This window comes from Aricia agestis, chromosome Z, assembly GCF_905147365.1.
Source record: "Aricia agestis chromosome Z, ilAriAges1.1, whole genome shotgun sequence".
Lineage (NCBI taxonomy): Eukaryota > Metazoa > Arthropoda > Insecta > Lepidoptera > Lycaenidae > Aricia > Aricia agestis.
Window position 1 is genome coordinate 38,331,938 of NC_056428.1, and position 26,551 is coordinate 38,358,488.

General features: G+C 36.7%; 1 protein-coding gene across 1 annotated transcript; it reads left to right on the top strand.

Annotated features, from left to right (window-relative positions):
* The first annotated feature begins 5,839 nt into the window (after window positions 1-5,839).
* LOC121739189 (GATOR complex protein NPRL2-like) lies at window positions 5,840-15,746 on the top strand. The gene is made up of 9 exons (XM_042131538.1): window positions 5,840-6,139; window positions 6,426-6,517; window positions 8,351-8,507; window positions 8,676-8,787; window positions 9,544-9,782; window positions 10,243-10,353; window positions 10,923-11,054; window positions 12,788-12,948; window positions 15,331-15,746. The coding sequence occupies exons 1-9, from the start codon at window positions 5,951-5,953 to the stop codon at window positions 15,521-15,523; spliced, it is 1,386 nt and encodes a 461-aa protein (XP_041987472.1). The 5' UTR covers window positions 5,840-5,950; the 3' UTR covers window positions 15,524-15,746.
* The last annotated feature ends 10,805 nt before the right edge of the window (window positions 15,747-26,551 follow it).

A 26,551-nucleotide genomic window follows, 5' to 3' on the forward strand; every position in this document is an offset into this window, starting at 1 on the left:
ACAGAAGACGTTGCTGGTCCGACAAGGCTTTATATTGCTGGTAAAGGAGAACTGTCAAAAATGGCGTTTTTGTATGATGTTACTTCCTTTTTTCGCCACGTGCATTTAAAGCCTTGTTGAGCTCTATGGTTATGGTTAAATATGGCGCCCATTTTTGACTTTAACCAATTAGATTTGACATTTTGTTTTGTAGTTAAAGTTTAAGTTAAAGTACACACCGCTTACTGGTGTACGAGTTTTCTCGTGCGGTTCCGAGTGATACCGTAGTCAATTCTAATGACTATAAATACAATGTTAAGAACGGCAATTGGAAATTATTCTGCTCCCTCATTACCGCTCATGCCGGAGACTTCACTCGGCCGGATTTAAACGTCAATGAGTGCGCGGAAATTATGACAAACACATTTGTTTACTGTGCCGATGTAGCCTTGGGTCGTAGACCTCTTAAAAAAGATCACAACTGTAAATGGTGGAACAGTACTTCTTAATCTTCGTCGAGAGAGAGAAGGGCCAGGCGCAAAATTAATAATCTTCGTAAATCTGGCCTCGACCGTTCGGATGATAATTATATAATTAGTTTAAATAACCTACGCATTTCAAGGTCACGCTATCGTGCCGCCGTTACGTTAGCGAAAAATAATGTGCTGAAGAATGCCACGAATAGACTGGATAAAGAGGGTCCCTGGTCCTCTTTATACCACGAGCTTAAACCCAGTAGTAGTAATGAGCCAAGCTTTTTCTCAAATATTAAAATTAACAACTCTTACACTTGTAGTTTAGAGGAAACGGCGAAGGCATATCTAAACGTTCTCATCCCAGACGACGAGCCCTCCTTGGATGATGAACACCAACGCGACATTAGGAGTAGAATGTTAGACCCCATTCATACACCGGTCTCAGATTTACCAACTTCGGAGGAGTTTATTAAAGTAGTAAACCTTTTACCTATAAAAAAATCTGCGGGTGAGAATAAAATATCGAATATTATGATAAAGTAAGCGTGTTTAGCGGCCAATTCATCGATTCTATATGTTTACAACAGATGTATCGCAGAAGGTATATTTCCAAAAATTTGGCGTTCCGGTTGCATAAAATTAATACCTAAAGCGGGAAACAAACCTCCTGACGACCCAAAATCTTACCGTCCGATAACGTTACTGCCTTGCTTAGGTAAATTACTAGAACGTCTCATCGTACCTCGCCTGCTTCCTGGTGGCCCTAAATTTCATAGCCATCAGTTCGGTTTCACCGCCGGGAAATCGACTGTTGACGCGGCGTGAGAAGTAAGAAAAATAGTTAACTTGTCGGAAACTAAATATGTGGTCGCCATTTCATTAGATATTTCCGGGGCCTTCGACCATGCTTGGTGGCCGATGGTGCTATTAAAACTAAAAAATCGAGGGTGTTACTGTAATATTTATTCCATAATACATTCTTACTTTTCTAACGGTCAATCTAAGCTTCGTCTAGGATATTGTACATACGCCAAAGATTTAACTTGCGGCTGTCCTCAAGGATCGGTAATTTCGCCTAAATTATGGAACATCGGATTCGACGATTTGTTAAGTCTTCCACTTCCACCGCTTTGTATACTAGTTGGTTACGCCGATGACGGGTTTCTTATCGTTCAAGCAACTCGCGTTCCGAATTAATTGAGTCTAAAGCCAACAGTAATCTTAATTTAATATCTGACTGGGGTAAGCGTAATCGTCTGAAATTCGCCGCGCAAAAAACTTACCAAATTCTTTTAAAAGGATCCCTTATATCTTCCCCTAGCATCAAACTTGACAATATTAACGTTAAACGTAAACAATCACTCTGTTATCTTGGTTTTTACTTAGAAAATAAATTTACATTTTTAGAACATATAATTCAAACCGGTGAGAAAGCGAAACGCAACTTTTATTCCTTTACCAAAATATCTATGTCGACATGGGGCCTCTCATTCAAAACCTTAAAATTAATTTACACTGCTACTTACCTTGGCAGCATTTGCTACGGGGCCCCCGTGTGGGCCGACAGAGCAACTATCGGCGCGGCTCGTCGCAAGTTGCTACAAAGCCAACGTCTTGCTCTTATATTCTTGTGCAAAGCTTACAGAACCACAAGCACCGAAGCCTTGCCCGTGCTAGCCGGAGTTTTACCCGTTGACCTTGAGATTCAGCGTCGTGCGACAATACTATCATAATAAAAACATTGATAACCCGTTTTTTTTAAGCGCTCGGGATAAAATTAAAATAGCAAGATTGTTTGAACCTTTAGAAAACTCTTTGCAAAGCCTAATCTCCGAATGGCAGAGGCGATGGGACTGTTCCACCAAAGGGCGACATCTTTATAATTTTTTCCCTAATATTCGTGAACGGCTATCCAAACATTGGATGGATATTGATCACTGCGTTTCTCAATTCCTGACCGGTCATGGAAATTTTAAGGCCAAACTCTACGGATTTAATCTAGTAGCATCACCCATGTGCGAGTGCTCGACCAAAGGCAACATGTTTGAATAAACAGCTCATCATGTTCTCTGGGAGTGCAGTCTCTGGCAGGACGAAAGAACTACAATGCTAAACAACCTACTCTGTACATCTGGTGTTGCATACTACGGTGATCTCGTGGACAGCGCTAGGAACTTCCGTGCCTTCAAGCGTTTTTGTCACAATTACTACTGGCAACAGTCTAACACAATAAATTAATTTAGCTCTAGCGTAGTAGTCACTATTATTATTAACGTTTATTCCCGTGGTGCTTCCCCCTTCCAGTTCTTTGACTTTCGGTCACTGCAACTTTGTGCTGTCTCCCGCTTTATATGGGGAGGGAATCTGGAATTCTTCCTACTCCTCCTATTTTCTTCTGATTAATTTCGTTGCGGGTCCCAAGACAGCTTTAGCATGTCCCTCGGGCTCCCTGAGATCATATCAAAGGGTTTTCGTGGTTGGATACCGCTGTCGATCCTGGCGACACAGGAGATACAGTGGTGGGAATGTGTGGTGGGCCAAAGCCCGTTAAAAAAAAAAGTTAAAGTTAAAGTAAGGTGGTGCAACCCACCCTAAGTTATAAGTTTGACAAGTCACTAAGTATAAATACTTAGTGACTTGTCATCAACCAATACTGTGATTGCAATTTGCAAGTAATGTCTACGTCAAAAAACACAAAGTCTATACTCAGGGATATAGGTTTGAAAACGAAATGACAAAAATGTATTTCTGCTCCGCATGCCGGAGCAGAAATACATTTTGCCACGCGGAAAAAGGTGAGAGAGAGATTTTACTTCCTCATAAAGAAAGCACTGGCGGTCACCTTCCGTCTTACAAATTTTTGATTTGATGCTGAAAAGGCCTGCAATTATAATTTCCAGCCAACATTTTGACGCACTTAAAGCGTGCTACTGACAAAATAAAACATATTTATTAACTAGTTCAATCATGATTTGTAAATGAAAACTATAATTAAATCTAAGAAAAGCCACAAAACATGTTTGAAGTACTATATATATATATATATATATATATATATACGACAATAATTAGTGAAGATATATATATATATATATGTATATATATATATATATATATATATATATATATATATATATATATATATATATATATATATATATATATATATATATATATATATATAATAATACTCCCCACACCGGTTTCGTTTCGGTGACGGTAGCCGGTTTCATTGAAACCAGACCAGGTACGCAGGAGTGATTTTATAGTGCCCAAGTGTGTGCGCAGTACACAAGAGCACTCTCTATTCCTTTACTCTCATAACCCAGTGGGACGGAAGACCGACACGACCGGCGAGAGATCAGGCGCAGGACCGACTTTTTACATGCCCATCCGACGCATGGATCATCTTACTTGTCAGACAATCAGGTGATCAGCCTGCATTGTCCTAACCAAACTTGGAAATAACATGTTTCCAACGCGGGATTCGAACCCACGACCTCCGGAGTCGAGAGCGACGCTCTAACCACTAGACCACGGAGGCGTCAAATATATATATATATATATGTATATATATATATATATATATATATATATATATATATATATATATATATATATATATATATATATATATATATATATATATATATATATATATATATATATATATATATATATATATATATATCTTCACTAATTATTGTAATCACGAAAACACCCGAATATAATGAAACGTAAGAGCCCCAAATAGTGCACTTGCGTTTTGCTACTCGTTTAAAGGAAATAGAAGTAAATAATATCATATTAAGGACGCTATCACATTTTTTCACAAATATCAGTGATTTGCAGGTACCATTTTAAAGAATTAGGAGTCACACTGCGAGGATATTTTGGTTTCAAATGAAAGATAATCTATTCATCTCCACGTCTACACCATAAGGGCTCCATTCCACCGCGGCGCACGGAAAGGCTACACACGTGCGTCAAGCTTCGCTTTGTAAGAAAATATATGTGACTGTATCCACTGCAAACCACGGACATTCTAAGCACTAATTGACTCACGTAGCTTGCTCGAATATGGTGCACACGTAGCTCAACGCTGGCCACGCTACGCATGCTATAGATCAGTTAACTAAAGCACAGTGCTCACACGTCTTATGCAATTTCTTGTTGTTGTTGATCGTGCCAGCTCTTGTTTACTGACCTGTATACACGGGATAAACGGTAGCGTGTACATAGGCAGTGGAAACGTTGACCCACGTAGTCAAAGAAATAAATCCGTGTACGTCCACGCGTGCGCGTGGCCGTGTACAGCGTGCGCCGCGGTGGAATGGAGCCTTAAGAATGTTATAGCCGTATACAAAATTTTCACATAATTATACGTTTTAACCATCACAATTATCGCAAAAGATTGAGGTATTAAATAGGGTTTGATTAGGTACCATTATAGCTGTCACGAGATCTGCGGGGGCCTTAGCGACTCTACTAGTCTACTCCTGAATCTCGGGGGTCCGAGCCTGGGCTGTCGGCGCTTGTACATGGGTGTTATCCCATGTACGGAGCGCCGATATTATGGGCTGGAAACTTGTCACCTAAAAATGCGCTAAGTCTTGGGAGGCTTCAGCGCGTAATGACCACAAGAGCACCCGACGATGTCAAGATAAAATTTTAATAAAAAAAAAATTATACGGCCCGTGATACCAAGACCAAGACATGTTTGTGGCCCGTATGAAAACAAGGTTGGGGACCAAGGTTGGGTTTAGACCAGGGGTTCCCAAACTGTGCGCCGCGGCGCCCTAGTGCGCCGTGGAAAGGCAAGAGGGGCGCCGCCGCCGTGAGCCGATCCTCCTCCATCATCCTCCATCATTATCCATAACCACAAATGTTATAAAATAAAATTATAATATTATGAATAATACAAAGCAGGCAGATGATTACCTTAATATTTGTTTATTATTATTTACTTGCTTAACCTAACTATAATGATTACAGGTGTTTATTTATGTATCTTTTTGTAATAGCTAGGTAGAGAAGGGCGCCGCGGCCGTGACAAAATATTTACTTGTAAGTGTGCCGCAGGTTGAAAAAGATTGGGAGCCCCTGGTTTAGACCAATGGTTTCTAGACCAATTAGTACAAATTACAATGGAATATAGACCATAAAGTTTTTGTCAATATAACATTTTACTTAAAAAAATAAAACTGCCATTCTGAAATGTCAGTCACATTCGACAGGAGCTTGACAGTGACACTTTTAAATGAGTGTGTTCCGAAACTCCCAGGGCGAGTTTTGATTGGCTATTGAGACATCAGATGGCACTAATTGTATACTGTTCAGAGTTTCGGAACAAGCACCGTCGATTCATACAAAATTCTCGGAAATGCACATTTCCAATGTCACGCGATCCTTGACATCCGTACATTAGTTTGCATTTTACAAATTTCCTTTTTGTGTATTATGAGATAGTTAAAATGCCGCGCTAGTATTAACCAATGCAAGATAACTTATCAATCGTCGTTTCGAAAAATGAGCTCAACAACAATGTACAGGAGGCGAGCGGGTTAATGTCTCCGAAAATAATGGAAACGAGATATTACGAGGGTTGCGGGCGAGAAGGTCCTATACGGTGCATATTCCTCGCAGAATTCCACCCAGTCGCAGGCCCGAAAATATCTTGTCAGGTATGTGTCGCTTAGCCTCCATGACACAGCGCAACACGTTTCCAGGTATTGTAAAGAAACCTTGGTTGCAAAATATTAGCAAATGCATGTGCAGTAACTAGGCCAGATTCTGTAAGGTACTCTTAGAAAGCTTACATGAATTCATATAACACAATTTTCTGCTGTTAATTGAGTTCATGAGTACTGTAATTTGCAAAAGACACTAATTATACGGTAAAAAATCTATATAATCGCATTATTATAAGGTCAAATATTTGTGTTTAGTACTATTTTATTTTTATTTCAGTTTCCAGAAGACTATGTATCCAAAGAGCTGTTTGATTCAATCAACGCATACATTATCCCAAAGCCTCAAATACAAAAATGTACTATGACCATGTAAGTGTTTATATTTTTATAGTGTTTAGGTTAGGCTCCCCACCATACTTTCAGTGATCAAAGAGCCAAGTTCTGTACCCCGATTCTATTTTATTTTAATACTAGATGACCCGGTTAACTTTATGTTACATATCTTGCCTCTTAGTATAAACCTTCTCTGGACTTCCACTTCAAGAAGAAATCAGACAAATCAGATCAGTCATTAATGAGTTTTAGAGAGACAAAAATAAAATTCATTTTTATTTATATGCCATTAATACAGATTCAATCCTTGTATCTTGATCCAGTGTGGATTATAGGAAACAGTATAATATAGTGCATAGTATGGCAAAGACTTATTTTGGAGTCCACTAATCATAATATGTATTTAACATTGGTGTGACATTCAATTGAGCATTTTGCAGTTTTTTGTACATAATATATTATACATTAACCCTCTTACTAATAAATGTTGTATAAACTTTGAATAATAATTATACAGTGTTTTGTTCCTGTCACACAAGTGACATTTTTAATTGGATTGAAGAAGACAAAACACTGTACACTACGGGGCCATTTTTAAATAAGAAGAAGACAAAACACTGTATAACTATTCAAAGCTTATACAGCGTTTATTAGTAAGGGGGAATTTGTATAATCTATTAATCAAAAATAATTTTTCTTTAATATTATAAACTCATTGATATGTGTATTCTGCCCGTCCTAACCTACGGTGTGCAAACTTGGGCATTGACCGATTTGCAAAAGTCTCAACTCGAGGTTTGCCAAAGAGCAATGGAGTGCAGTATGTTGGGAGTAAGTCTTCTGGACAAAATAAGGAACACAATACTGCACTCACTGTTAAGGCGGCTAAGCTAAAGTGGGATTGGGCTGGCCTTGTTAGCCGTATGCATCCCGATCGCTGAGCAAAGATATCGACAGAGTGAGTACCTGAAGATGGAAGATGCAACCGTGGCCAGCCTAGGAAAAGAGGGCACGATGAGTTGGAGATGTATCAGCCTGGCTGACCAACGACAGCGCTGAAGTGAGACAAGTGAAGGACCCTGTGGGAGGCCTTTGCCCAGGATAGTATAGGTTAACAAAAAAAAATATAAATGCGAAACTATCTGTGTCTGTCTGTCTCGCTTTCACGCCGAAACTGAGAGGGGGGGATGGGGGATTTTAATGGAGGGTTGAGTCAAAGGTTTTACAAAGCTTTAAAATTTGACACCAATATTGTTTATTTGATGGATTTTCAGGAAACTTTACAGTCATGTAGGCTACATTTTATCCGGGCATTCGCATGGAAATGGGAGCCACCACACTCTGTAAACTGAAGTCCATGTGGACGGAGTCACGGGCAACAGATAGTTTTAATATATTAGGTATAGGATAGGATGCAGATGTTTCCTGAACAATGGGAAATCCCTTGTAATCTACAGAATAATAAATGATACAATGAGTCATGCTGATAAGGTTCTGGCATGCTATCTGTGCCTACTGTTAATTGACCACAAGTACTGTTAAATTACCAACCCTCATTTTCCTAGTATATACAGATAGCTGGCAGGCAGACAGTATTATAAAGTCTTTAAGTATTTGAATAAAACAGCTTGAACTAGTATGAGCACAGTAGAAATGACTACATGTTAACAAATAATTTATTTTGTCAATCTGTCACTTTGTCTAATCTTTTGTAGCATTAAACAACTATACAGAATATAATCACTATGTTTGCATTAAACTTTTTCTGTGGCAACCAAGCAGTATGCGAACTTACACAGAATGTCTTATAAGATATTATAATTTATTTTATGTTGCCTACTTGCCTAATAATATCACAATTTTTTTCAGAAATGCCTTAGGTCACAAAATAATTGGTTATCCAATACGAATAGATAACTCGAGATATGAACGAAACATGTACATGTTCAATCTCTGTTTCGTCTGTGATAGCTGGTCCAAGACTGTGCAATACGAACCCGTCGTGAAGAAACTAGGGGAGCATTTGGTAATTCATTTGTATTAATTATAATAATATTAAGACTTGCATTCAGTAGCACATTAAAACGTTAATTTTAATAAGTTGAAAAAAAAATAAACGCTTGTTTTCTGCTTTTGAACTTCATACCGTTTTAAAGTCACTTTTTTTATAATACACATTAACTGATTTACGCAGACAATAATGGAAGAGGAAACGCGATTTGTATCTAGCGGTTCCACAAAGTTGCCAACACTCCTTGCGCATTTGCTACATGACCTGAATACTTATAGGAAGGCAACCTTAGTGGGTAAGTCGGAACACTGTCAGAAGTTTTGTCAATGTTTAAATTATTTTGTTTATCAAATGTACCATCAAAGAAATTGATTATAATTTATTTCAATGTCAATTCAATGATCACAGCTAGTGATCAGCGGGGCTAAAATGGTCACATATTTTAGCAATTCCTCTCAATCAATTCAGCAAATGAATTGACAAAACTCTCAAACTGACAAATGTCAAATCAGTACAAAATACAGAAATGAATTGCAAGCAGAGTTGCATTTTGCGATTTTAGAAAAATGAATCATAATATTATGATTCATATCATGATTTTTCAAAGCGACCATTTTAGCCCCACTGTTGGATGGGTAATCAGTCTTACCCATTAAATTGCGTAGGTTCACAATCTGCCTGTGAATCAACTTCTTAGATAGTACTTATCCTTTTCTATCAAAGAATACTCTTCTAATGCTGAGTACTCACATACGGTTTCACTCGATAATTTTACTCCAAATCGAGCAAAAACGCAAAACTCACAGGCACAGGCTTACATTGAGCCAGCTCAAAGGCTTGCATCGAGCTCGATGGAATTAAATATATCTAATTTCCTTCGATTTGGAGTAAAACTATCGAGCAATGCTGAATGTGTGGACGAAAGCCTGTGCCGTGATTTTTACTCTACGTGATTGCTCGATCGAGCAAAACCGTATGTGTGTACTTAGCATACAGCTAAATTATTTGTAATTTTTTGTAATAAGAAGAGTTTCCATATTTTTTTCTATAGAAGGCGACACAGTTATGCATTTGAAGGTGCTAGAAGTCCGCAAAGATCCGAGCACAGTCCACGACTATGATGTACCAGCGCTGGTGGCATCGGTGGGGCTGCCACGGCCTGGGAGGCAACCACGAATAGCACCACCCGAGGGCACAGAAACCATACAGAGCCAGGAGCATTTAGATGTAGAAGACGATGAGCCTTTTGAAGTCGATATGGAGGCGGAGTGGGATTTAACTACCAGACAGGTGAGTTATCATTAATCATTATTATCACATTTTTTAGAACATCCACAATTAGAGAATTTGCTGTGGATTTTAAATTTTTTTATGTACTATCAGGGATGTTGATTTATGGGCAGAAGGCAGACCTACGTAATTACTAATTTGGTCGCGTTATGTCAAACACAGCCGACTGGTTGTGTTGTTAGTTTCAAATATAAAGCAGTTAGGTAATAGCTAGACAACCCGATTTTGTTGTTGTTCATTTGTATGAAAGCTGACCTCATTATGTTTTCAGTTTTCTCATTGCTTGATAAATGATAATAGTTTGGGAGCTTGGTAAAATATTTAATTTTACGGGTTTTTTATTGTGCTAATTAAATTTGCGTACGTCATGAACAGACGTAAAGTTGTATTCGTAATATAATTCAAAAGCAGTATTTTTCCGTAATTAGTATCGCTATATTTAATGTGCATCACGTTTCAGATTCTACCGTACATCAACGGATACAACCATGTGTCAAAAATCGCCTCCGACACGAATGTGGAGAAAACGCTTGTCAAGTCCTGTATACAGAACCTAGTTTACTATGGTGTGGTAAGTTAATTAATAAGATATATTATAACCTTTCCTGGTTTAAGATCGTTCAAAATGAAAATACCTGAGCTCGACTGCGTAGCACAAAGAAAACTAAAAACTTTGAATATTGACCCACCACAACTTCACAACAAAAATAGTATTTAAGCGTTAGGAGGTTTGTGAAACAGGCTGTGTAAAAACTTTTTCCCAAAGCTGGTGTAATATATTTTTACTACAAGACATTCTTTAATTTGAGCTGTATAACAATTTACAGTGCAATTTCAAAAGATTATCCGCACCTCATATAATATTTGTCTACATAGATTTTTTTCCAATTTTCATTTGTTTTGCTAGTACTACTTACTGTGCATGGGTATTTACTTATGATCCCTGAGGCCACAGTGTCGAAATAAGCGGGCAGTAGGGGCAGGGAGCGGTGGCGAGTAGAAGCCGTCTAGTATGCCGCCGCTCGCCGCGAAGCTGCTTTCGAGGCCAGTTCCATGTAAATCTATACATTGGAACACGCCGCTCCCGCCCCGCTGCCGTTGATTTCGAGGCTGAAGCTTCAGTCCCTGTAATTTTTGTAGGTGACTCTGATACCGGTGTTAAAGTTCAGTAACATGTACCGAGCGACGCCGAACCTCACGCGGCTGTTCAATGACCCCGAGCTGCAGAAGTCGTGTCTGGCGTTCATCAAGTCCGAGTGTGAGAAAGAAAAGGTAGACTGTATATCTCTTTTTTTTTAATGAGATAATATTGTGTCTATAGACTATCACAGACAATTGATTAACCCTTAAAAAAGACAAAGATCACTATAAAACTCCAATTACCTAGGTGGTCTATAAATCGTATTGACGTAACCTTGCTTAATGACCTATGAATCAATTTATTTGACGACGCCTCCGTTACTTCGGAATTCATTTATCGCACGGGAACCGTACATGATCCGCAACAAAAACCATCGTATGTTGTTTTCTGTCTATTAAAAAATATCCGTACCTCCCTATCGTAAATCTTTTAAGCTGTTCAGGTGAAAGTCAGGTAGACACACCTTTTCATTTAAAATATTTGTAAGGAAGGACAAGGCAATATTGTATATGTTGTAGGATTATTTGATAAATCGAATTATCGCGAAAATTCTAGGGATTTCGCGAAAACACGGATAATTAGATAATGTTGTTTATATTTTTCAATTACTCTAAATAAAGTTAGGCGTTTTGGGAAAACGCGAGTTGTCTTAGTAACATTGCACATCCTTAACGCTGATTGGCTTGATTTTTGCTTACTGACGAACTCTTATTCTGATATTGGTTACTATCTTTTCCTATGTATTTTTTCTGGTATTACACCCTATAATTATAAAGGGTAAGAAATGACAATGTCTCTTCATAGGAACTTTACTTTTTGTTTAACCTTTTTCTCATCTTAACCATAACCTCAGAATTAATTTCTGGTTCTGTTGATCTTTCAGCACTAATTTCACTCGTATCAGACATTTTGTATTTACATACACGCTTTTAGATAAAACTTTTCGCACAATTTTTCAAGTCCAACTGCAATTTTAAACAATTTAAATATCAAAAACTGCTAGCTCGCTTACAAAAGCAACCACAAACAAACAACGCGTGACAATGAATTGACATTTAAAACGTCAAGTCTTCAACCAATCAGAGAAAATGTTGTTGTGGGGCGCTTAAACCGACCAATCAGTGATTTTTTTCGATAATAACTAACGATTCGTTTCGCAATCTTACTAAGGCGACTCGCGTTTTCGCGAAAACACTACCTTTTATCAGTAAGGTTGAAAAATGTAATCACTATTGTCTAATTATCCGTGTTTTCGCGAAGCCCCTAGAATTTTCGCGATAATTCGATTTATCAAATCATCCTACGACATATACAATATACATTATGATATGTAAATGATTGATTTCGCAGGTGCTCATGTATAATATTATGTATATTTTGTGGACTTGAGAAACCTAACAATAATGTTTTACCCAACTGTGTCGAAACCGTGTAAACTTTGATAGGGATAAATAATACTAAGTAGTGTGTATTGTTTTTATCATTGTTCTACAATATAGGCAATATTGCATGTTTTGTTCCACATGAACATTAATCTAAATTCTTAATTATTAATTAAACCGATTTTGTTGAAAGAAAAACTTTATTCGGTGTTGACACTAAAAAAATATTTCTGTGACGTCATACCTCCACATCCACCTCCACTCAACGAAGGGAAGGAGAGGGAATACGCTCTCTTCTTGAAGGTTTGCAGGCCGTTAGGTCCGGAAATACTGCTAGTGACAGTTCGTTCCAGAGTATAGGATAGTATTTATCCCGGAAAATGTACGGTTCCCGCGCGATAATCGAATTTTGGCGCAACGGAGTTGCGGGCGTCATAATAATAATATATCCAGAAATTTTTAATTCTTATTTTTTGTTCCAGCCCGCACTATCGGACGTCCTAAACGTGCTATGCGCGCTGCAGCAAGGCACGACGCTGCGTGACGTTTGCGAGCGCTTCCTCGCGTCACCTACCGACCCCTTCGACGTGCGACGACTGATTGTGTTCGCGCAGCTGCACGACCTCATCAAGTGCTTGAAACGGTAGGTCTCAGAGAAAACCGGCTGGTAGAAGGCGATGTGTTCGTCTGGCTGGGTCATATATGATGAAATAGCTTTGGATGGCTTTTAAATAGATCTCTTAAAGCCGATAGAGACGACAACGATAAATCTGCACCGTTCAATATAGTACAGTAATAAACAAGCACACGTCTTGAATATTTTTTTTACATCCAAGACGTAAAGCTATTGTATGTAGCAGTTATTGCTGTCACTAAAAAAGACACCAGCGGCTTATAGTTCATTCACTATAAATCAATGTTGTAATAGTTATTTCAGGATTTATTTATAACTAGCTTTTGCCCGCGGCTTCGCTCGCGTGGAATTCGAAAATCGTGTACAATACGAATATTCTTGCAAATCTCCTTTAGAAACATGATGTTTTTCCAAGACCATCCTTTCAACTAAGTCGATGCCAAAAGTTAGGCTGCCAAAACTGTGTCGCAGCGTTAGTGTTGCGTTTTCATTTTTCCTAATTAGGAACAAACTAAGTAATTAATTAAATTAAAAGTTAAATTAGTCTTACCTAAGCTAAACATAAACGTATCCAGTTTGATCCTGGTCTATACTTGGATGAAAGGACAAACAAAGAAACAAACAAATACACTTTCGCATTTATAATATTAGTATGGATAGCTGTTTCCCGCGACTTCCTAGGCGTTACCATAGTATAATAACGGAAATGGATAATTCTCTCCTTTTTATGGTCCCTTACTCAAATGGTAAAAAACGGAACCCGATTACAAAGATATAATACCAGCCTGTCCGTCTATCCATATCCAGGCAAAGCCTCCCTCATATTAATCAAATAACACTCGAAATCTGTATGTTTCACTATTAATTAATAACTTAGTTTGTTCCTAAGGAATAAAAATTAAAACTCAACACTAACGACGCAACATGTTTTTGCTTGGCGACATTACCAGGAGGGGGGTAGGGGGGGGGGGGGGGGGGGTTACAGCTCCCCATGTACCGGCCGGGGGCCAAGCCTCCCGCATGTTAATCAAACGACACTAAAAATCTGTATGTTTAGTTTTGGTTAGATTAATTTCACTTTTAATAAATAACTTTGTTTGATCCTAAAGGACAATTAAAACTCAACACTAACGACGCAACACGTTTTTTCTTGGCAACATTACCAGGCGGGGGGGGGGGGGTTAGAGGGGCGCAGCGGACAAAAGAGGGGGCAAAATCTTGCCCCCTCTTTTGTCCCCTTAGAGGGGTGAGGGGGGAAAAATTTATACTTAACATCTGGATGTTAAGTTGGAAGAAGATAAATATATCTGCGAAAACCGTATTCAAATTGGATCAGTAGTTTCAGTGTTCAAGAAAAAAGTTGGGTACAAAATCATAACCCCTCTTTTGACCCCTTAGAGAGGTGGGGGGAAAAAAATTGTACACCAGATGTTAAGTTGGAAGAAGACAAATATATCTGCGAAAACCGCATTCAAATCGGATCAGTAGTTTTCGTGTGATGCTGGAACAAACATACAGACAGACAGACAAAAATCTAACCACAGTTTTGGCTTCTATAGCGATGTAGTAACAGCCCACGCTTATTATTTTTTGGATATCTTTAATGTACAGAATTGTCATTTCTACAGTTTTATTATATGTATGTATAGATTTATGTTCACATTATTTATAACTGTTTTTAAACTCTATTTAACGTAATTTTGCATGTCGTTGTTAACATAATATAAATTACTGTATAATTTTTGACGTGGAAGAGCCATGCTTCGGCGCAAATGGGCCGGCTCGACCGGAGAAATACCAAGTCCTCACAGAAAACCGGCGTGAAACAGCGCTTGCGCTGTGTTTCGTTGTGAGTGTGAGTTTACCGGAGGCCCAATCCCCTACACTTTTCCCTTCCCTACCCTCCCCTATTTCCTTCCTCACCCACCCCTGTAATTCCCTTCCCTACCCTCCCCTGTTACCCCTTAAAGGGCGGCAACGCACCTGCAGCTCTTCTGATGCTGCGAGTGTCCATGGGCGACGGAAGTTGCTTTCCATCAGGTGACCCGTTTGCTCTTTTGACCCCTTATTTCATTAAAAAAAAATGTTGTGTTGCCTATAAAGGTGTGTGCATCAGAATTGAAAATTTTTTGTATACTAATTATTTGTTAAATTGCATTTGCTGTTGATAACCATAATAAATAAATAAATAAATACATGCAATAGATGATTGACTTTGAGAGTGTAAGAGTTGGCGTTAATTGTGACCACGCGCTGCAAGAACGTAGTTCTGATATAGGTACGGAAAAATGTGTGAAACGAATGGTTTATAAAAGCAATCTATCATCAAAATTATAGATAGCTTTTTTTCTACAAAAAAATGCATTCATGTGATGGAATTCGTATTCACAGATACCCGGTATACATACGGAACCCTAACCGGCTTAACGGGTTCAACAATCGTCTCGACTCGATGCTGGGCATTCGAAGACTGTTCACAGGCAGACACAACACGGACGAGATCTGCTGTCTCGCTCGCATCGACCACGGCACGTTAGATCAGATCATAGAGGACGATCCCAATGTTGCCATCATCTGGAGGTAAATCTCCCCAAAGTTGGGGAAAATTTTCCCCTAAATATCCGCAAGTTTTTGCTGCTGACTTGCTCTAGTCTAGGTTAGAATAATCCTGGGTTAAATTATCATGTTTTCTAGTAACGAAAGAAATAACTTATTATTTCACCCACCGTTTACTTTAACTCAGATTTGCGCAAGCGAACCTAAGGGCCTGTTTCACCACTTCCTGATAAGTGCCGGATAGGCTATCAAGTATCAACCACTTAACTTGAGCATGGAGAATCTGTCAAATAAGTTGTGGATAGCCTATCCGGCATTTTACCAGCAAGTGGTGAAACAGTAGGCCTACTACGAAACTGTTTTGAGACTCAAACAATCAGACGAGAATGCCGCGTCCTGCTCTAACAACGTCATTTCATATTTGTTAGAGTAGGAGGCGGCATTCTCGTCCGATAATTTGAGTCTCAAAACAGTTTCATGGTACAAGCCCAGGCCCTAAATCTCTCAAATTTTTTTATGCTCGGGAAATGATTTTCAGTTTTGTTATGTTTCATCTGCTATCTTATTTTTGTTATGCGTGAGATAAATTTTGTATTTTGCACGTTTAGTTTGGTAGGTCTGTTAGCTATATACTAATATATAGCATACACTAAATAGTGTGTACTTACTATGATTTGGTGAATTCGTATAAACTCCAAAATATGTAGCAATAAACTTTAATAGCGAAAAAATTTAAAAGTCATAAATAAATAATATAATGTTTCAATAGCAAATAAAAGCTAGTGATTGATAAAGTAATAATATAAAGATATCTATTTTATTATCTCAGTTCAGTTTTTATGTTAGTACTTTTCAAATTGTCAACTTAATTAAAGCATGTCTTGTACTATAATAATATAGCAATATAATATAGCAATGAGTAAAATAATAACAGTACAATTATAACTGTGTGCCTGGTTTTTTTAAATATTTCATAATTATTATATTCTATGCATAGAAATGTTTCCAATAAAATTAAAATCGTAGATTCCAGTAAAAAAATTAATTCTTGCTATTCCATACTAGCATCTATGTATTGTGTATTGTATACGTGTATTGCTACACCAAAAAAATATTTTGTAATACTGTAACATTTTCCCAGTGATAATATTATAAATATTTAACATAGAAAAATATATATTTTAATATAAATTATTAACGCTTTAGTATTAGTTATATGTAAAGTGAAGCAAAAACATTGTAAGTTATATATTGACGTACTATTTAGAGACGTCGCATTTAAGTAATAACCTGTGAATTACACGCTGCCCTACATTAGCAAAATGACTTTGCTCTAGAGTATAGCTAAACCACAAGTTACCTTTAGATGCGTTCTAAAATTACCAAGTATGCGATGCGAAATTGATGTTACAAGTTTATCAACTATACAGAATTCTTGTCTGTAGTCTGTACCTAAAGACTCTGATCATCAGATCTGTCAGCTATACAATACCAGCTATTTATCGCGAGACTTTGGTGAAACTTGTCTGAAACCGTTCGAAATAATTTTTATGATTTGCTATATTATTTGAAGTGTGACGTCTCTAGATATTGTATATCGATGTATTCAATATTTGGACACCAATACGTTATTGTAAACGTTACTTAAAATATCGATGTATTCAATATTTGGACACCAATACGTTATTGAAAACGTTACTTAAAATTCTCCCGCCTGTAGTATTTAGTTTACTTGCACTGCCACAGCGGCATTTAGTATTTTTTACGCCTGTTTATTTCTTCTTAGATACTTATAAACGATTAAAAATATCCACAGCGGAATATAGAACCTTCTTTTTTGGAAGTCGGATCGAACATACTACACCTTTGATGAAAGAATTCTGTATTGTGCCGATGATATAAATATTTAAAATAATATTATGTACAGGCCGCGCTCATCATTAAGATCGCTTGTAATTGGCGACAGTGATGTATGCAATATCAACCAATATAAAGTTCTACATGTCACCATTTGATCTACCAATAACGATCCGTCTGATCACTTATCTACCTATAGCGTGCGGAATCGAACTCTGCGCCTACTCTTGCTATTGCCAAGCGATCTTAAAGCTTTGCGCGCTCTACATTATACATACATACTTCGTAACATGACATTAGATCAAACTTAAAAGTGTTTAATATATTTTGAAATCAGCGTGAAACATGCACTGTGTGTAGGGTGACAATACTTTTGTCACAATTTCGTAATCAAGCAGTATTCTATTTATTCCATATTTTCATGGTTGTGTGTGAGTGATTAACTTAATTTCTTGAGTGAACATTAATTAATTTTGTTTAAGATTTAGACTGTCAAGTTTTTTTAATTTATTCTGAACGTTTGCTTGGTGAACGCTTTCATGTTTTAAGCAGAGCAGCAGGTCTGAAATTGTTAATTGAGTGTTTCTATAGGCTTAGTTTCAGATGTACAAAAGCTATTACAGTTTCAGATTTAAAAACATGTTAGAGAAAATATGAAACATCAATTTTAACATGTTGCATATAGAATGTCATTTTTCTAAAATGTTAAAGTTATAAGAATTGCGAAAAGTTACTATACTTCCTTTTAACATTGCCGATACAACTAGCTCATGGCCGTTTTATATTTTTTTTTACATTTTACAGCACGTTTATTAGTTACGTCAAAATATTAACGATCTATAATGCTATTGAACAGATAAACTTATGTCAAAACGCCTCTAAAACCGGGCATCAATAAAGCTATTTTAGACCTGCAGAACTGTTAAACAATTCCGTTTTGTAAATGTCTCGAATAGAATTCACATCCGATGAGCTTACTCTCTAGAAATTTCAGTTTTCATAACTAATTCACAATAATGTATTGCAAAAGTGATAGTAGTGTTAGTTTAGTTTTAAGGTTAATTAAGGATTTTGCTACAACTACTATGTTGCCCGCTGATGTATGATACAATATATAACACCATCTATGATCACTACTTATATGTTTGAGTATAGGATATCTCTTGAATATAGCAGAGATATTAAGTACTAAACATCAATTTATATAATACTTTAAGAAACAACATTTTTAATTTGTTCCTTTGCTTTTTAAAGTACAGATGTCATTTTTTCCAGTCCCTGTTAATTTTGTTTTATAACCCCAATTCTTGGTATTGATGAAGGAGAGAGAATTTATGCGAGCTATCAAAAACAGATTGTTAAAAAAATTGTAAGTAAATTCTTAAACGCGGTCATAATAATATGACGTATATTAGGTATATGTTGATGACAGCATGTTCTATTCACATCCTGTTCGGTTGATTATAACAACTTTATTTACGTAAGTCGGTTATAAATAATACAAGTGAATCTATCGTGGAATCTATATTTAAATCATATCAGTGACGCGAGTGGTAACAAGTTGTAGCTCTTAAAAGTGATAATTGTTTCTACTTTCTTCCGAGCTCACATGGTCACTCTACTATACAGGTGTAACAAAAGTAAATGATAATACTTTAGGGTGTGTAATGTGTATGTATGTGTTCCTTGTAGAGAGTTCACTGTGAAAGTAGCAGCTCTGAAAGACCAAATTTTTTTTCACTTTTGTATGGGGAAACTTCTGACGCTGGGGCGCTTGCCCATACAAAAGTCGAAAAAATGTGTTGGTCTTTCAGTGCTAAGCTACTTTCGCAGTGAACTCTCCACAAGAAACACATACACACCTTAAAGTATTATCACTTAGTTTTGTTACACCCTATACACATTCTTGTAAGAGTAGTTTAAAATATACAATCGTTTTTCATCTCTATTGCATTGGAACAGGGTTCTGTTTTACATAGCAAGAAAATAAACACTCATTTCCAGCCTGAAAGAATTCAATTTTTTTTACTAGGTTACTGTATGTTAAACTTCCAAGAATGTAACTTCGCCTTAACTTTATTTAAGTAATGATAAGTATCGTTAATTTACGATTAGAGAAATTGATTGATAGGCAAAGGGCGTACCTACGTTATGAGGTCGGGTTATATCATAAAGTTAATATACCTAGCGGAATAGAGAAACAAGGGTCTGATCAAGCGAGATGTCACTATCAGTAACACTGTGTGGTAATATCATAAAAAGATGCTTGTGTATATACGTACACATATTTAAATCAATTTCCGTTTCGTTTGACAGCTCGAGATTGTTGCTCTATTCCGCTAGGTTTATTAACTTTATGGGTTACCTATACCTATCAAATTAATGTTAACTACGATCTGTCAGACTGGCTTGTCATGGGCTTGAGCCTCGACGTAACCCACCAAAATGGCGTAGGTCCGCCATCAGCCTAGCAATCAATACCCCATATAGTACTTTTGTATGTGTGAATGATGTAGACAATAAATTATAATGCGCTTTATATATTGAGCCTTCTTGCACATATTTGCTGTAAATGCTTGGAGTAATAGTACAAAATTTGAGACCAATCCAAAGCAAGGCGCTAACTAAATCCTTAGTTAATTACAATGACGAAGATCGAAAACTAAATTAAATGCTATCGATATATAAATCTGCAAAAATCTTGTGTCACTTGGATGACAATTGACAGTGTCATGAAGGCGTAAAGGCAGAGACAGAACTAACGAGTAGGCCGAAATAGAAGAGATCTCGATACGTTTGACGTAGTGACAGTCGCGTAGATTCGCCCGTTTGTTTGAAGTAGAGGTACTCTTTAGTTCTGTCTACTGTGGTAAATGCAAAGCAGATGTCACTAAAAATAACAGCTGACGGTGATAGAACTTATTTTAGGATAAGGTGATGACTGATGGTTATTTTAATCATTGCTACTTCGTCATTGTAATTAGCAAAGACTTTTGGCTAAGGGCCCAGACAAGGCAAAATGTATCATACTACGAATAATAAAAACTAAGGAAACGTAACTCCTATACTATAAACGTGTTTACAGTTTACACACGCGCCGCAGCGGCAGCGGCAACGCCACCGCGGCGGCGCCGCTGCATACTCATCCTTGTATTTCTATTCTATATCAACCAAATTTAAAACGGTAAGGCTGTTTTCACACGGCGGCGCCGCTGTACAAACGATGCAATGTAGACACCGCAGGTTCTGCGGCGCCGCGGTAGCGAAAAACGCTGCCGCTGCGGCGCCGTGTGTGAACAGCCTTACCGTTTTAAATTTGGTTCCTTTTGAACTTTCATGTAACGTCAGCCTAATACCGCTCAAAGACACTGACTTCTATAATACACTGGACAGGCTATGCCGTACAAAATGACAGCTATTTTTGTGCCGATTTGAAGCGCCGCGGTGAGCGTACTGTGAACTAATTACATAGAAAATAACAACCGCCATTTGCAAAATAGTAGTTCCAAGTACACTCACTACTGCTTTCACATAGCAATCAGCGCCAATATGGCGACTTTCAAATAGGAACATTTTATTGATAGCGATCGCCTGTCCAGTATATCATAGAGGTCAGTGGCTCAAGGCCACTGAAATATTGCAAATGTATTGAAATGTGTACACATTTTTGACAAGTATTGAAGAACATGTTTTTTGACGGAGTTACTTTTCCTTAGTTTTTATTATTCGTAGGTATATATTTTATAATAACTATGTGAAGCAAATATGTAAGTAGTATACAGTATTATTTTATAAATTAACTTTTAATATAAAGTTTAAAAGGTTTCATTGATCGATAGTTAATATTTAATTCATAACGCATAAACAAGAAAAAAAAAGTATTATTATAAATTATAATATTGTAAATTCGGCAATAGACAGCATGTATACTCTGATTATTTATTTTAATCGGTATAATAATATTTCACTTAGCACGTTTTGTTGCAAAAGTTTTTAGTCACAGTAAATTGATTTTATAACGATCGAACAATTATGACTGAATTGTACTTTGTAGTGAATGTACAGTTTACTTAACGAAATATTGTGGATAATTCGAATTTATACATAATTATTACTACACTATAAACGTTGACTACATATATAGATAATTCCTTTGATTATTTTTATTTTGCCAACTAAAATTGTGCTTACTTAAATTAAAGTTTTCATAAATATTGTAGACACATGTTTTGCCAAATAAAAAATGTATGCACATTGCACATAGTTATATTATTTTTTTGTGGAATTAACTGCAACATATCACAAAAATTGCAATAATAGTTTATATACTTAAGTATTTATTTGTAGTACAAATATGTTTCGATGTTGGCTATAGCCTATATTGCCTATAATACCTATCTCATCTATAAAATTGAGTTTTGCTTTATTGAATTGTTCCTTTTTGTAGTTTTAAAGTCTGCAATTTTAATATAATATAATATCAAGATTGTCTTTAAAAATTATTTATCTCTATTTTAGTTTAGTTTGCTGGCGATTTTTTATTTTTTTAAGTATGAATTAGTATAAACAAAATATATTCCTGTATTTAAAAATTATTATGTGCAGTACGAAAAACGCTTGCATTTCGATTTTTATTATATATTTTACGCAATATATTACTTTTCAATTCAGATACATATTTGAATTGAGTACATATAGAGTTTTCTTTAAAAATAAAATGTTTAACTAACATTCATATTATGCTATTGCGACTTGAATTCTACTTTTTTTGTAACGATCAGCGATCTAGAGTTTGGCGGATGCTCAGTTTAACATGCTATGAAACTATTTTATTACAAAGTAAACATAATATTTTGACTGGCATTGCGAATTTATTGCTATAATAATGTTAATAGTCTTACAGTACTACCTACTTGATTATGCAACTAATGCTATTTAGTTTGCTCTGCTTCATTGTGTAATTCCAAGTTACCGTGAATTTCCTTGCCTATGAGTCAGTTACTCCTACGCAGAGGCGGCGTAAGGCGTAGGCGACGTGGGCGACCGCCCACGGCCACGCGGTCTAAGGGGCTTCGCTCCTCTTGGACCACGAGGTTTTTTTAGGATTTGATACTCAATCCATACTAATATTATAAATGCGAACGTGTGTCAGTCTCTCTGTTTCAGCTCTCTCCACGCCCTCTTCACGCCCAAAGCGCTGAACCGATTTTGCTGAGATACTTTGAGTCCCCGGAAAGGGAATAGGATACTTTTTATCCTAGAAAAATGTACGGTTCCCGCGCGATAAACTTATTTTGGCGCAACGGAGTTGCGGGCGTCATCTAGTTATTCATAAATAAAAAGTTTTATAAATAAAAGTTTGAGTATCAGAAATTGTTTCTCTCAACAAATCCGTCCTCTTGCGTAATCCATCAGGGGGCCTCGTAAATATATTTTAGGGGGCCTCGCATGACTTATCTTGCCCACATCAAATTAAGGTCTTGCCCCGCCACTGCTTTTAATTAGTGGTCTTGGTTAATTTGAACCAAAAAAACTAAGAATTGATGCTGTCAGCTAATTTATTTAAGATCAAAAATAGCTTGCGAAATTCTCTGCGAAAAACTCCATTGCACAAATATTCGTGTATCGCTCCGGAACCTTTTATTTTTATAAATTAAAAAATATGCTTTGTCCTTTCCCGGGACGCAAAGTGTTTCCAATTTTCATAAAAATCGTTTCAGTGGTTTAAGCCTGAAAAGGTAACAGACAGACAAACAGAGACACACTTTCGCATTTATAATATTAGTTAGTAAGGTATTAAGGATTCGTAGCCTTTGATTTTTAATGACGCATCTGTACTTGGTAAATAAAAAGATACTATATATACGTTTTTAAACATTTATTTTCCACGATACATATAATTTACACCAAATGACTATAATCTATCACAGACAACAAAAGCTACACATTTTTAACCGACTTCAAAAAAAGGAGGTTATCAATTCGACCCGTATGTATGTAATATTTCGAGAACTGCCCAGTTTTCTTAAATGTTAGTCTATATCAGCGTCTCAACAAATGTGCCAAATTTCAAAAGTGTATGTATGTATGTTTTTATGTTTGTGTTCGAATATCTCAGGAACTTCAAGTCCGATTTAAGTGATTATTTTTTGTTGTACTAGGTATTGTTCAACTTAGGGAATGCTTCAAGTTTTTTCAAAATCGGTTCAGTATTTATTGAGATAAGGAATCTTAATTCTCAATTACGTACAATTTTGAAGTCGGTTTTATTTTTTTTAATACTATTTAATACGTAAATTAATTAAAGCTACCTATGCTTAAATCTAACAAATACTTAACTTAATAATATAATAAATAATTAAAATTCCCGAATTTGGCGTAATGTCCCGATTTTTAAATCAAAATTAAATGTCTCGCGCGGAACAGGGCCCGTACCACGAAACGGTTTAGAGACTCAAACAATCGTACGAGAATGTTGCGTCCTACTCTAACAAACGTGAAATGACGTTGTTAGAGCAGGACGCGGCATTCTCGTCCGATTGTTTGAGTCCCAAAACCGTTTCGTGGTACGGGCCCAGGTTACAGGGCCCGTACTACGAATACGTTTTGCGACTCAAACAATCGAACGAGAATGCTGCGTCCTACTCTAACAAACGTGAAACGACGTTGTTAGAGCAGGACACGGCATTCTCGTTCGATTGTTTGAGTCTTAAAACGGCTTCGTAGTAGGCCTCCTGGGTCAGGCCTGCGCAGGACTGACGAGACATTTAATTTAGTAGCTCGAACGTACGTGCAGCGTGCTGAGAAAGCAAGGTGCGTAATAAAGAGTTTGGGAGATAGAATGGTGGATTTTCTACGGCTACTTTTGCTATCTATTGTCACGTAAACGTAATTTTTGTCTAATAAAAACATAAAAATTCGTAAACTTTTGAGTTTATATGTTTTTCTCCCCGCTTTTGACGGAATACGCAATTTCACACAAAAATTTCCAAAGTCCCGACTTGGGAGAAAAAAAACCACGACGCTGATTTTAACGTTTTGTATCTGCAGAGGTGGTGAAACATAATATTGTGATTAACATTTTTACTCAACCAAAAGTTTGATCTATTACGCAATGAAAACACTGAAATAAAAACGCATACAAAACCTTTTTTCTTCTTTAGGTAAATACGTAAAACCCAAGATTTAGATGTACAATAATATATTATGTAGTTAGTAGTAAGTAGATGCAAATTGTCTAGTTTTAGACAATTTGCATCTACTACTATCTACGACATTCAAAACATTAAAATGTGGACATCAAACTTAACTAACAATTACTTAAGATTTAACCGGTTAAACTACATGGACAGAGGAAAAGTTTTATCAGCTGTTTCGCCATGAAGGCGTGTCTATAAGTGCAATGACCTTGCTCTGCACATGTTTTCCACTGGAAACATTAGAAGGAAAATTATCAACGTTCTATTTTAAAACCTTAATGGTCCGGGCCATCACAATTCTCATACAAACGTAATACCAAGATCATTTCCCATACGAGAATATTTACCAATTCAGCTTAAGATAATTACCTAGGTTCCTGTACAAAGATTCAATGCAAAATATTTACATACCGAAAATATGAACGATTACAATTAAATATAAACGAGCCAACGATACATATTAATCTCACTACTTTTGCCTAAATCATGTCTGTAAGAATTTACAATTAGCCTGGGAAAATTAAGAAATTCAAACCAAATAATTCAAGTATTTTTGACAGTTGGTACGGTTGTTCCTAAAGGTGTCCAGATGAATATACTAAAAGTCCCCGAGGGAGGGACACGAGCCGGCGCTGGGGGTTTTTTCAAGGTTTTTGCTTATGACTCGAAAATTATTTTTAATATCTCTTTAGTGACTTCTACATTAATTATCTACAAATTACGTCAAAACATTTTTATTGTACGCTTATTACTTTAAGAAGTACAGAGTATTAAAAGGGTACGCTCGCACTGTTTTTCCATACAAACATATTCCCCAATTTACTCCCTGGACAATGCGTATAGACAAATTATTTTTATACAATATTGGGATCTGTTAAAGCTATGCCTCTACGTTCGTTTTTTTTCTAAATTTAGTAATAAATGAAAAATATGACCCTTCAAAAATCGCAAAAAAAGAATGCCACGTACCCCGCCAATCGACTGCGACCATAAAACAAATTGAACTTTGAAAAGAGTCTTTTTCAAAGTTTTTGCTTGTGACTCGAAAATTATTTTTAATATTTCTTTAGTGACGTCTACATTAATTATCTACATTCCTATAAATTATGTCCCCTCCCCCACCGCCGGCTCGTGTCCCTCCCTCGGGACTTTTAGTATATTCATCTGGACACCTTTAGGAATAACTGTACCAACTTTCAAAACTACATGAATAATTTGGTCTGATCGACGATTTAGAAACCGATTTTCTTATTTGCTTCCATACAGCTGTAGTTTAACATTAATTCTAGGGGCTCACTACTACGGTTGAGCCGCGTTGTTTACAATATTTCGTTGTTGCCGATACCTGTGGCTAATGTACAGGCCCTTCTTCACGTAAGCCATGATGGACAATGACGAATATCCTTCTATAGCAAGGTTTTCCATTTTTTTTCAATGAGGCCCTGAAATTACAAATTCAAAGGAAGATCTCCAGTCTCGATCGATATGATATGGATAGTTCCAAGCAAAATGAATGAAAAAAACTACCCATGCTCTGTATACCAGTTGGTCAGTTGTAAAGTTATAAGGCTAGTTTTAAGTGCAAGATAATAATTTTCCTAATCAGAAAAAATCTTGCCAAGCCTTGTAGGGTGACGACTGCCGTGCCCCACTGATTGGGAAGTCCTGCTCTGTACGCCATAATCACTTTGTCCATCATGGGAACACGTGGATAGGCCGAAAAATAATCGTATACACACAAACATCTAATTAGTACATCTATTTTAATTCTATATTATACAAGGCGTAACTAAGTGATAATACCTTAATATGGTGTGTATGTGCCCCTTATAAAGAGTGCACTGTGCAAGTAGCAGCACTGAAAGAGCAATTTGAAGATGTGAGTATGGGAAATTATTTCCGTCATAAGAAAAAAGGCCGCTAAGTGATATTCGCGTATTTTCAGGTTTTGAGTCCACTGAAATTAGTTCAGTGAACTCAAAACCTGAAAATACGCTAAT

Coding starts and splice junctions, on each gene's coding strand:
- LOC121739189 (XM_042131538.1), top strand. CDS start 5,951: ATGCAAGATAACTTATCAATCGTCGTTTCGAAAAATGAGCTCAACAAC. Junction 9,783..10,242: donor GGGATTTAACTACCAGACAG/GTGAGTTATCAT, acceptor ATCACGTTTCAG/ATTCTACCGTACATCAACGG. Junction 11,055..12,787: donor CCGAGTGTGAGAAAGAAAAG/GTAGACTGTATA, acceptor TTTTTGTTCCAG/CCCGCACTATCGGACGTCCT.